This window comes from Chinchilla lanigera, unplaced genomic scaffold (assembly GCF_000276665.1).
Source record: "Chinchilla lanigera isolate Chin_1 unplaced genomic scaffold, ChiLan1.0 scaffold00090, whole genome shotgun sequence".
NCBI lineage: Eukaryota > Metazoa > Chordata > Mammalia > Rodentia > Chinchillidae > Chinchilla > Chinchilla lanigera.
Window position 1 is genome coordinate 8208356 of NW_004955491.1, and position 13356 is coordinate 8221711.

Here is a 13356-nt window from a genome sequence, read left to right on the forward strand (position 1 = left end):
CAACCTATTCCCCAAAACCTACCCAGCACATTACAACAGAAGCCCCAGCCTGCATCAATACCGGCTCAGAAGAAGGCAGATGGTGTCTGTGCTTCCCAACTTCTGCTGGCACAAGCTCCCTTCCCTACCTCTCCCTGGGAGAGCTCTGGAAGACTCCAACAAAGAGCTCCAGCTTGTATCAACACCCTGACGGGAAAAGACAGAAGGTCACTGAGAACCACCAAGCAAACAGTCCTTCAGTAAGATGGGTCCTGCCTGGCGTGTGCACAGGGGTTCCGGGGTGCAGAACATTGCAACTGCCCCCTCCTGCAGCGTCTATACCTGGTGCCCACTCTTGTCTTTGTGCTTTGTAACGTAACCACATTTGTTCACATGTCTGGCCCCATCCAGCCTGTGTGGTTACTGAGATAGAGATTGCATGATGATGACATGTGCCCCTTTGCTTGGTCCTTGTTGCAGAGGACGTACTTCTCAGAGGTTTGCTCACCCGGGTCCCTTAGCTGGACCCCACACACGTATTCATTAGTATGTCTTAAATCCAAATTAACACTTTCAGCAACCACAGAGTATTCGTGCTCCCTGTGTACTTTTCTTACACTCACATTTCCAGGGTTCCTTTACCTAAGCTACTACCAAAGCAGCTCTTTCCCTACCTTACTTAACCTTTCTGAACTTCAAGTGCTTCTTAGGAAAACTATCCCATGACAACATAAATGATGAGCTATAACAAGCCCAGTGAGTTACCCAGAAGGATCAGGCTAATTCTGAATCTTCCTTTTTCTTATCTAATGAATCTGCTGTCAGAGATCTTGGTACATTAATTTCTTGCTATCTCACCACAGATACAGCCACCGCCGTGGCCAAGGTTAGCACCAGACAGAACTCAACCTTCCCTCCAAAGTCGGTGGGTGAGCAGAACCTCGGCAGGGCCACCCCTAGGGCAACCATCAGACAACACTGCCCTGCTCTGAGACTCCAGACAGCTGGGCTCGCTGACCACGCCCCCCCCCCATGCGTCTCTGAGACACACTGCTCCTGCCGTGTGGACTACAAGCGTCTTCTCTGCCAGGGCCCCAGCCCTGCTCAGACCTCTACACCTGTGCAGTGCTCAAGGAGGCAATCAACACTCCTGCCGCACTTCCAACACCTGTTCCTCCCCTGCTCCTGCGCCACAGACAGAACTGGGAACAGAAAACCATGCACAACTCTGCTACAAACGTATGCTCTAAACCTTCAGCTCGGCACGGCAACTTCCCCCAAGAACAATAAAAATGATCACGTCTCATTTCACCTTGGTTTCCAAAGATAATACCTCACTCTCCAGCATCCTCTCCACTTGTTTCCAAGCTCTCTACCTCAGTCTCCTCGGTGCACATATTACCAGGCAGGGGCTCTGCTCCCGGCCACCTGCTCTTGTCCACCCCTGCTGTGGGGATTCCCTTCGGCCGTGCTGCCTCCACCCGCACAGCCTGCCTCCACCCGGAACTCCGCATTCTGCCCCACATCACCAACCCAGCTCTCCTCTTGCCACCAGCAACCGGTCGCCTCCCAGAGCTCCATCTGCAAGCATGGCCGAGGTCGGCCCCTGACCCCCGTGGCAAGGCACCAGGGAGCCAGCGCAGACCAGCCAAGCGTACGAACGTCTGTCCCTGCGCCATGGCACTCCATCCCACAGGACCTGCGAGTCACCTCCACCGCTAGGTTCTGTGCTGCGTTGGCCAACCTGGTCCCAAATCTCCACCTCAAGTCCAAAAGACTGGCACTCTGCTCAGTGCCAAAATTCGGACTTTACCTGACCTCTCTGCTACACTCAGCTCACAGGCCAGTCTCAATACAATCCATGGTCACAAGTGACGTTAGCTCTGTAAACAGCCACAATCCACAACTAAGTATGTAAGCGGAAAAAAAGGGAACCAGCACCCTATAGTCGCTTCACTAAGTCCAAAGCCGCATACCGCGTTCCCTGTCTCTCCAGTCTCCACCTCTGCCTCCCGGACCAGGTCTTCCTTCTCCACCAAACACACAACCTTGCTTCTGACGCCGCCTCCTCGCCGCGGGCCTCCTGCAGGGGCCGCATCTTCCCTTCAACCTGACTCTGTACAGCCCTCCTCCCTTTCTGCTCTGAATGTGCTGTCTTCCAGGATGCTGACAGCTCCGACATCCTGTCAAGGCGCACCCTGCCCGAGCGGGCGGACACCCTCCTCCCTGGCTCACACGTGCACACCTGTGCCACCTGAGCGCGCACACCGCACGGAATGTGTTCCTGCCCACCGCGTCTCCACTCCCGAGTACTCTAAAGTACCTGCTACAGCCTTTGTAAAGGCAACTATTCATTCATTCTTTCTAAAAGTGTTCTCAAGCTCCAAACTCTGTTAGGATGGTCTTTCACACTCACACGTTTGGGTTTCTGATCTCCCCACGAAGGCCTAACCATGTCATGTGACCCCAATGCGCCAAAGGCCAGCTCAGCATGGCTTCTTCCTGCCGGCTGTCACCCGGTGGGGACCGTCCTGAGCACTGGGCTCTGAGTGTCTGGAACCCAGAAATCCAGTCCGCGCCAGAAGGGAACGAAAAGCATGACTGCAGCCAAGGTACACTTTGCTATGCACAGACACTGATAAAGGGTTTTCATTTTTAACAGATTTTCTGATATGCTGACTACAAATCAGGAATATATGGAGAAGTGTAAAGAGAACAATAAAATTATACATAACCATAGCACCTGACATTTAAAAATCTTCATTTCAGACTTTAAAAATCTTCATCACGTAAACGTACGTTTACACCCGATGTAAAGATCACTGAAAAATACATATCCCAAACTCCTACTGAGAAGGGAAAAAGAAGCAATTTTACTCACTTAGGTATCTGCATCAAATCAATGCAAAAGGAGCAAAAAGGATCTGAGAGTCTCAAAGAACTTCCAGAACTGACAACAGAAATCAGAGCAGAGTCAGCGTGGTCACCGTTCAGACGAAGGAGTCGCATTCAGACTAGCAAAGGCTGTCCGGCCAGCGAGCTTGCAGCGGCAATCAAACGTGACCTGGCTCCCTCGTCCTCTAGCACAAAGGCTCAGGGACAAGGGGGGCCGCAGCCGGGCCCCTTTCTACCTCCTCCAGTTTCCCCGATGTCGCCAGGACCGAGACCAGCACTCAGAGCAAGGACAGCCCCCTCTCGGCACGCCTCGCTACCTGATGCCACTCATTTAAACACACGGACTGTTCTGTGTAATTCTGAAACGCGTTTAAACAGCCCCAACTTGATTGCTTTTGATAAAAGGTTTTATTAGAGTTGAGGGTTAGGAGGACAAAAGAAAACAAACAAGATTAAATATCCACTTCTTCCGCTCCCCAGAGCTAACCAGTGGGAACATCCCAGCCCCGCCCTTCGGACACTTCGTCCCTTCAGACGCTTCTTCCCTGTCCTGTGGTTGATGTAGGGTTGTACTACTTTCTTCCACCTGAAACATTTCCCATGTCTTTACACACTTTCATCAGCCACAACTCAAAAATGTCTAAGTATCCAAACCACTGCATAAGTACACGTTTCTTTAACAATAGTGACCTGGTTTTTTCCAGTTTTAGCCTCTTAACGCACGCAGAACACCACGCATGAGGCTGTGCTAACGCACACACAGTGAGCAGCTGAGTCACGCGCCCGCCGGCGGTGGCAGGAGGGGTCTCTTCCTCCTCAGCATGCCATCAGCAGTGGCGCAGTGAGCACGCAGTGCCGTTACGCATCTGATAAGCAAACATTCTCATCCCATCCGTCGTCAGTAAAGCGCTCAGGCCTTGGATTAGAAAGTGCTATCCAATGTTTTGTCATACTTATTTACAATTCCTTTTTATACGCTGTAAATTCACTTTTCTGACTTGTCTGCCTAGGTCTTACTAGTATTTTATTGTTCTGTACCAAAGTTCAAATTTTAAAAATTTTTGACTATAGTTTTGACTAAATTCTCTTTATCTTTTCATTTCAAGTGTTTTCATACCCCAGTTTTAAATCTCTGTAATTCCTTTAAATTACCAAGACCACTTATTCTCATTTAACATTTTAATTCTTAAAAGTAAACATGAATTTTTAAATAGCTGCTTCAGACATTCACAGTGAATACACAGTGGGTTAGTACAGGTCCTCTCTAAAACTGGTTAACACACAGATCAATGACATGACCTCTTGCTGTCATGAGTAAACACAGGACTAACTGTAACCGGGCTTACCTGAGAAAGGCAGGCAGTGATTCCAAAAAAAATCTGACACGACTCTGGAGAAAAACCATTTACTCTGTTTGACAGCCATTAAGATCACAATGAATACGATCAGCACAGCCTGCACTTCACTAACGGACACGGCCCACTCACCCACGTGGACAGTGCCCACCTGTCTCCCACTCGGTCCTTTCAGCAAAGAGAGAGATCGAAGATGACATGACCAAAGGAGAGTGCAGGGAATAAACAGGAGCATACCGAACTCGAGGAGCTGAGCAAGTTTCAGTAAAATACATCACTCTCAAGTTCGGTCTCTCCACTTACTTCATAAATAAAATGGACGTAGACATGCACGGGGAAACATCCTGACCTTGGACAGTAGTGCTCTACACATTTACAGACACATACCAGCACACACATGCACACGTGGGGGTTGCAACTGCTTTAAAAGCAAAGTAACCACATCTTAACTTTGTTTGACAATGAAATCCCAGTGGTATCGCTTGCAGTGCACAGCACGAAACTCCTCCCCTAAGAGCCTGAGCTCCGGTTCCATCACCACCACATCCTTGTGAACTCGAGGGACAGCTCACAGCCCTGCTGCCCCTTCGCACACAGGAGCTGGAAGTCGAACCCCCAGACCCCTCCTAGCGGAGCCGTTTAGCTTAGCTGCTGAGCTCACCGCGCTCACATCTTTGAGAACATGGCTACACGGAAAGCAGGCGGGGTCTGTCTCCCTGTGCATGTTCTTTGGGATCCATTCAAGCACACACAATGTCTATCTTAGAATAATGTGGAGTAACCAGAATTCAAAATGGTTAAAATAGCACCTCTCCCTCCCTACAGAAGAGTACACCTACTGAGATAGACAAATTCAAACAGCACAGTGCTACGTTGTGATTTTAAAGTTTTGTATTTGAGCAGACGGCCTTTTCTGACTGCCCTGCACTCTGCAGACCCCAACATGACACTTGAAGCTCCCTTCTCACCCTCCCTGCCTCAGTTCAGGAGGCCTCAGACTCCCAGGGACCGGGGACACCAGACTGATCTCAAGAGTGCTCTGCCGGCCCCTCCTGGTCCTCCAGCCCTCTGATGGCCACGAGGTAGGAGCTTCCAAGGGAGGCATAGTGGAGCGAAAACAGCCCAGAACAGGAAAATGAGCCTCTTATCTTCAAAAGACCCATTCCCTCCCTGTCTCTATTCCCCCAGAGCTTACAAAAAAAAAAAAAAAAAATAGCGGGCGTGGTGTCGCACACCTATAATCCCAGCACTCGTAGGCTGAGGCAGGGGGATTACTTCGAGTTCCGGGCCAGCCTAGACTACAAAGTGAGCTGAATGCCAGCCTGAACTGCACAGCAAGACCCCGTCTCAAAAACACAAAACAATAAAAAAAAAAGAAATAAAATAAAAAACTGCCACTATCAGGAGCTGAGGCCCTTCAACTCTTCAGACCACAAGTATGAGGCTGCACAATTCCTGAGCTGGGATTGCTGAAGTTTTCTCTCCTCCAAGACCTGCTTTAAAAAAGGGTATATCCTCTATTTGAGGTCCTCCATAAAAATTTCATGATAATATTCTGTCTGTCTGCACTGATTCAATAAGTAGTAAGTGCTTTTAAAGGCACTGTCTAGCACAGCTACAAAATAAAATCGGGTGAATGTCATAATCTCTTGCCCAAGCCTAAAATTTCAACACCATAACTATATGATATCAGGTATTCTTTTCTGGGGGGGTACCGGGAATCGAGCTCAGGACCTTGCGCTTGCCAGGCAGGAGCTTATGCCACTGAGCTACACCCAGGTATTCTTAAAAGAAGCAATTTCCACACTCAGACTCTGCTTGGAATGCATCTCCAATGAGGCTTCATCCTTTCGGAATGAAACAGAAGCCACCAGGCCTAGCAGTGTACACAGCAGGCTGCGGAATGGCTCGTGCCTGACACAGAGCCTGGGGCAGAGCCACACTCAGAACTACTACCTGACAAACACGCATGGGGGCGCTCCATCAAGAAGCCCCTCTGGGACAGAACGGATGAGGCCTTCGTCCCCATTCTAGTGTCAGGACCCATCCCACAGCAAGTGCTGAACAGGCATGCAGGGTGACTCCCCCGCCCGTCCTGTGTAACAACGCTCACTGTAACACTAACCGTTTCCTCTCACGTTCTCCAGTGTACTTTCAACCATTCATGGTTTGGTTCCTACGGACTTAGAATTCGAGAAATACTGTCTAGCTAGAATCCACAGAAGTTGAAAAGAACCAGAACTCATGCCTTCTGGTCCTGGCTAGAGCTGCTGGTCACAGCTAGTCCCCATCTTGACACGGGTAATGACAAGGATCGGGCACGTAACATATGATACGGGACAGAGAAGGTAGGGCAGACAGGGCAGAGGAAACAGCTGTGCCTCACTAAGGAATCCACTGTTCGTTCAGTGACTGCCACTTCAATCTTACACTCAGTTACCCTTACCCTTCACCCACGCCCCAAAAAAGGATACGGCAGAAGAGCTCCACACTGCACAGACAAGATCACCCAGGAAGGCTGAAAAAGAAAACAAATTAAATCAAAAACTGTTGCAGGCATAAGGGTGAGTATTCAGACAGTACCAATGTCACAGTCAAAGATCAGTTACTATGTGCATGCTGAAAACTCCAATTCAACAGTGAGGCACTGCCACAGTTTCTAACCACTGTGATGCATGGACACTTACAATGTGAGTGCATACACCCACTCCTGCTGACCTCATCCACAGGTGGAGCTGCTGCCCAGCCCACCTGTCACCAGAGCCACACCCGGGGTTCAGCGGCCCCAACACACACCTTCTAGAAAACTGAGATAAACCCAACCCACATTTACACCACTTCTCTTAGTAAAGTCAAGGAGATACGGTGGTCGTAAAACACAAAAATTATTTCTAACTGCTTGGCAATCTTACGAATTCCAAAACTCACACTAATTACAAAACATATTATATACAACCTTCTGGGATACTTTACATTCTTGAAAATTATCTCCTTTTGTTTCTGTATTTAATTTTTAAAATGACACTAATCGTTACCTTAATAGATCCATTTGTAAAAGATACCATCTAAAAATACTGTATCATAAAACCCCCTTTCAGCCAGCCAACCCCCAATCCTCAGCCGAATGAAACACACACACGCACACACACTCATGACCCAGCTGACGTGGCCATCAAACCTTCATGTCAAATGCTTCGTGCAGAACCAGCCAAGGCTGGAGGGAGGTAACTGTGGCGAAAAAAAAAGCATCTCTCTCAAGCAACTTACACTCCAGCAAACAACCTCCAAACCCTTTCGTCAAAGACTCACGCACATTTCGGGCAACCGCACCCCGCACCACTGCTGAGGTGACAGCTACAGTATTTCAGCACAAGCTCAAAGAGGCCTCTGTTCCGTAACAAGACAAATAATTTACAAAATAAGACAGATTGGTTGCACTTGTGATGACAATTTTGTGAACATTTTGTAATTTTACCACAGGTTTTTAACCAACTTATTGGATAAAATGCCCCAAATCTGAAAGTATCTTAATGTTGCTGTCCATTTCCTGTGTCCAATGTGCCTTCCCAACTTGGTAATGCCAGAGAAATTCCAATCAAATTGAAGTACGGGGCCAGCACCCCTAATTGGGTGCCTTTGGTACGCTCTGAACTCAGAACACCGTGTGGGCCAGGCTTTATTCTCACGGGATACCCCCAGAGTCTGCGGCTGGGACGAGCTCTAGGAAGGAAGCCCTGAAAGCAGCACTCTGAGCCACCCTTGCCCAGAAGTCCCAGAGCTGAGGTCATGCGCTGCGGGAAGGCAGCCGAGAAAGGTAGGGCTCCCTGTCTGCGGATGGGCAAAGGGGGGTGGTGACCACAGGTGTACACTCAGGCCGTCTGAGGAAGGCATGATCCGGAAACACACACCTACACAACTGTCCTTGCGTCACACCCTGGAAAGCCTGCCTGGGGCTGAGGCAGCCGTTCCCAGTTTAAAGCTGCTGGCCTGGCCGCCATGAGGTCCAGTCCCAGCAAGGACAGCCACCCTGAAGCCTGCTGTTAGGTGTGTCTAGGCAGAATAATGCAAAGTTAAGAAGTAGGATACACTGATAAAGCAAAAACAGAGAAGAAAAGAACGTAGTAAGTAATTTAGAGCCAGGTGTGGTGGTACACGCCTATAATTCCAGCTTTCCGAGGCTGAGGCAGGAAGGTTGCCTTGAGTTCAAGGCCAGCCTAAACTACAAAGCAAGATCTTATCTAGAAAAACAAAACAAAACAAACAACAACAAAAAAAAAATTAAAGGAGCAGTACACAAAATAAGCTTACTACAAATCAGTATTATCAAAATTGTATTTCCAATGCCAATGCCACTGAGGAAAAATGTTCCTATTAAAAAAATTAGAGCCTGGAATGGTGGGGCACAATTGTAATTCTAGCACTTGAGAGCTGAGGCAGGAGAATCACTGGAGTTCGAAGCCAGCCTGGCCTATACAATGGGTTCAAGGCCAGCTTCAACTGCCTGGGGTGGCCCTGTTTTAAAACCAAAGGAAAAAGAAAGTTTTGTGTTCGATACCTGTACTAACTCATTACGAATGTAATCATGGGCTGCAAAAATGCACTAATAAAAATTTTTTAATTATTTTAGATGTTTTCGTGCCTATAAAATTGAGGCTTTTTTATTCAGTCGGATTTTATTGGTACATTTTAGATATAAATAATGATCACATTCATCATAGAGAATTGGTACCTGCACATGATTTAACTTTTTTTGCCCATTTCCCTATCCTCCCTTCAACCCCTGCTCCGCTCCCAAAATTGAGCTTTAAACATCTACAAAAGCTAAATATGCAAATGACAGGCTGTCACTGTGTGTGTGAGGACATCTTCTTCATAAACGCAATGTCAAACTCCAGCAGGGGAAGGGTCAAGGGCCACGTCCCAAGGGAGCCAGGCCTCGGCCTCAGCCTGCCCAATTCAGACTCCACCATCTATAGCAAGAGCCTAGGAAGACAGGCCTCATGGAGACCAGGAAGGAGAGGCCTCCCAGAACTGCCCAGAGCGGCCAGCCATGGGGCTGACTCTGAAAGCCCGCCGCTCTCAAATCCAAGTGGGCTGGAGGCTGACGCGGATGGGACAGGCACGCAGACACACGTGCAGAGGGCCTGGGTCCTGCTGCGCAGCCTGGCAGCATACACAGACTTCCCCAGGACGCAATGCTGGGGGGCTCCCGCGGCGCCGCGAAGGGTTGCCGGCCACGCTGTGATGTCACCTCACCGTCGGCCTCTCCACCTGCGGGCCCCAGGACTCTGTCTGCACTGGCAGCGGGCACAGTCCGTGACCCACAGACAGCTGCCTCCGGCAAGCCCATTCTGCCCTGGCCTAAGCCTGAGCCCGCCATTTTCTGAGTGAAACACATACTTACGGTTTCTTTTCCTTCCCTTCTCCTTTACATTTCTGAGCAGCCAGTATATGTGTGCTTGTTTTAGTGCTAGGGACTGAACCCAGGTGGGCCTCACACGTGTCAAGCATGGCTCCACTAGTGAGCTACCCCTCAGCCCCTATTTTATGTATTTTTAGGTACGTGGCAAGTCGCCTCACACGGGACTTTCATTTCTGGACAATGAAGCGGGTACCACAATGTATTTAATCCAAAAAGGGGACACGGAGTCCGACAGGTTTAAGCAGCCCTGCTGCTGCAGGTGTGGTAGTAGGACCTAATGCCTACAGGTTAGCCTCCCTTCAGTGAACTCTGCGTAAGAATACAAGGGCGCTTTAACCACAACACACCCGAAGAAGTCTGCGGAAAAGGCAGAGGACTGACATACACATGGGAAGAAGTGTTCTGGCCCCACCCTGTCTACAGAGCGGCATCAGGTGGGCCAGCAGGGACTGCTGACCACCATCTCCACCAAAGGCCTGCACACGCAAGCCTGCGTGGGCTGTGCTGAAACACGCGAGCCAGTGCGCAGAGGTCACCACCGTCCACCACTGCAAAGGAACCGTCACTCCGGCTCGGGCAGCAGCCTCTGGGGAGTTTGGTTTGAGAAGCTCCTCCTGACACCCACTCTCACATTTACTTTCAAGATTCAAGTTCCTAAGCCTGCCAAGCAGTTAGATCCCCTATCTGACTGATGGCAGTCATGTACTATTAAGCCACCGAAACCAGAATACTGACTTGTTTGAAGGCACAGTATTTAATGGTATGAAGAGAAAGAAAACAATAGTAGCACAGAACTAATGGAAAACAGTTTACAAACAAAACTGGTACAGCCATGGCTATTCCACCCTGAACACACCAGATCCAGGGAGCTGGTCTGTCCTGCGTAGCACTTGGACAGAGAGAGAAAACTGAAGGATCAGCGTTACACACCTAACCAATTTAAAATCCACATTAACAGCAGTTACTATTTGGCCACAATAGAGCGGCACAGTCTGTGGATCAACAAAATCTGAGGTCAAACACCAGCGAAGCCTCCAAAAAACTACGCATAGTCAAGTGAGAGGGCACCTGGACGGCCACCGGTAAGTGTGACTAGTGCCCACTGTGACCTTTCTCAGAGTCGCTCACTAGTACAGTAAAGTGGAATGGATTCCCTTCAGCTGCTGCTCAGCTGGAAATCAGGGCTACCCGCCACCAAGAAGAAGGGAAGCGGCCCTGCTGCAGGAGCTACACTCGACAGGCCTTGCTCTGCTTTCGGAATCAAATACACCTTCCTGCAGTGACCCGAGCACCTTCGGATTCCCAGCAACAGACCCCTCCTAGCACGGGTTCCCAGCTTAGACTTTCCAGGCAGAGACAGCCGCCCATGCAAGCCTACAGCGGACGTAAAAGCTGACCTAGAATCACATACACAGAAACCCCGTTGCACTGGACGGAGCTTCTCACGTCAGGACGAGCTCACAGGCTGGAAAGTGAGGTAGGTTACCGAGACGACAAAGGGCTCTTCTCACCCGGCAAATTTCCCTTTCAAGCAGAACTTCAACAAATTCTGTAAAGAACTACAATGAAACGCCAATGTACTGCTATAAAATGGACTGATATAAAGTCAGATTTCCTACTTACCTTTACAACAGGTAGGTCAAAGACTTCCCGAGCTTCTCCAACCTCCGGGTTGTCCCCATCCTCCGAAATTATGTGTGAGGCAAGGGCGTTGTAGGATACTTCCTTGGCTTTTCCAGCTTTAAGAAGCTGAATAACCTTTAAAAACACACACATAAATTAAAATGAAAAATACTGTATTGTATTTCTGATTTATGTGAATAATCGTTAGACGTGATGGGACATTTTAATAAAAACACACCATCTATGTAGAATCAACAACCTTTCGCTCCGAATAATATGCTAATGAAACATTTGGCAACAACACAAAGCAGCAAATCTTGACTCACTGACCAAGCAACAAAAGCTACTGTGAGCCAGCTACTAGCTATCACAGATCTTCAAGACAGAACAGATGAGGACGCAGCAGCTGCTGCTGAGACCAGGCGATGCAGAACAGTCCTCCCGGACCACCAAGCTAGCGCGTGGGGATGAGGAGTTTTATCACTAGGGCAAGGGAAGACTCATGAACAGAATCCTCAGACTGGCAAGCTGAAGAACTCACAGGTGTTAACTGGGAAAAAACACACACGAGGAGAAAGCACAGCAGTCCAGGCCCTGGGCAGGTGATCCCAGATTAGTCCTGAAACCATCTTGGTACATGCAAAGCCATTCACAGCTGGGACCTTCTTCCCTTCCTTTCTTTTCTTGCTCCTGAGCATCCTTGGGTTCACACAGCCACATGAAGGGCCGCACCATTACACCACACACCCTGCCTGCAGCAGGCCCCACTCCACTTCCTTTTCATGCCAACCTCCCCAAACAAGTCTCAGCTTTCCGTCTTCCCCTGCTTACCGCCCGCTCACTCTCACATTGCCTGCAGTCCGCAGGGGTGTCCATGGACTGGGAGGGCACCAACAGCAACCACTTCCTCCCACTCCCACTCCCAGTCTCTCCCTGCCCTCCAGACAGCGAGCATTCTGATGCAGCCCAATCACAAAGGTCTTCAAGTTCTACCATGAACATTCCACGGGAAGCTAACCTCTCTTCTGTTTATCTCAAGAATATGCTGAAAGGACACCTACTTAGTGACAATTCCGCGGGGTCTTCCATGAGTCCCAGCCGAGAAAGCGTGCAGCCCCTGCACTGCCTGCTCAGGTGTGCTCCTCCGCCCACCACGCAGGGCCGGTACCCCTGAATCCGCTCGGGCCTGACCCACACTAGATGGGTACTCTCTTCACCCACATTTACAAGATGCAGAGAACTCTGGCCAGATGCTTGGGCTCTACACTTTTTAGAAAACACACTATTTCCCATCAAAGCATTTGCCAAAGACATCTTCAAGTATACTCAAGACTTGACACATGGGTGAGCAAATACGGCTGGGGTTCAGCTTGTTCCCCATTTCAAATAACAGTGGGTTCAAGACTCCTGTGAGAGCCAAAGTCCTGTAACCAAGAGCTGGAAGGAGAGGGAAGATAACGCCGCATAGTGGGAAAAAATGGAAATCACAAATGCTGGAAGAAGTGCTCATTTTTATCACCCAGGGTTTACTACCCTTTTCAAGTCTTTAAATTCAAGGCTGCAAGTCTCTACACCCTGAAGCGACAGTAGAAAAAGGACCCCATGGGGTTTAGTTAGGCAGACACACCGACAAGCTTCTGGAAGGCCGTGAACCTTGTCCAACTCCTTCTCTCCCACCCAGGTCTACCTGTGAAATGTTAGCGTCCACAGCTCCACGCCTAAGTTAGGGTCACTGGTTATTCTTTCTCCAAGCTGGGCGCTGCGGGTGCGACTGCTCTAAGAAAGGAAATGTCCTGAAGACTGGCTACAGGAAGATGCCAAACGGAGGTTCCTTTCTACACGGACTGAAAGCTAAGGTGCATTTCTAGCTCGGATTATTATACTCTGACGGTGACCCAGAATTATTACTCAGGACAGCCCACACGATCATCTGGCTTGGGAAAGCGCAGCGCCCACTGTGCTGGTGTCTGCGAGGAGTACCCCTGTTTACAACCCACCCCACGCGAACACGCTGGGACTCGGAGGGCCGGCCCCGCGCCAGGGCCCGGGCTGCGTGCGGCGCGAGCGCTCCCGGCCGGCCCG

The 13356-nt window shown here is 49.5% G+C and overlaps 1 protein-coding gene across 1 annotated transcript in view; it reads right to left on the reverse strand.

The window, feature by feature from the left end:
* The window catches only part of Paxip1 (PAX interacting (with transcription-activation domain) protein 1), a gene marked incomplete at its 5' end in the record, with an annotated part of 42343 nt that extends 30934 nt beyond the window's left edge, over positions 1–11409 (reverse strand). The window contains 3 exon segments of the mRNA XM_013504635.1: positions 4221–4284; positions 6704–6747; positions 11275–11409. Of these exon segments, the coding sequence (XP_013360089.1) occupies positions 4221–4284; positions 6704–6747; positions 11275–11409 (243 nt within the window).
* Positions 11410–13356: the final 1947 nt, after the last annotated feature.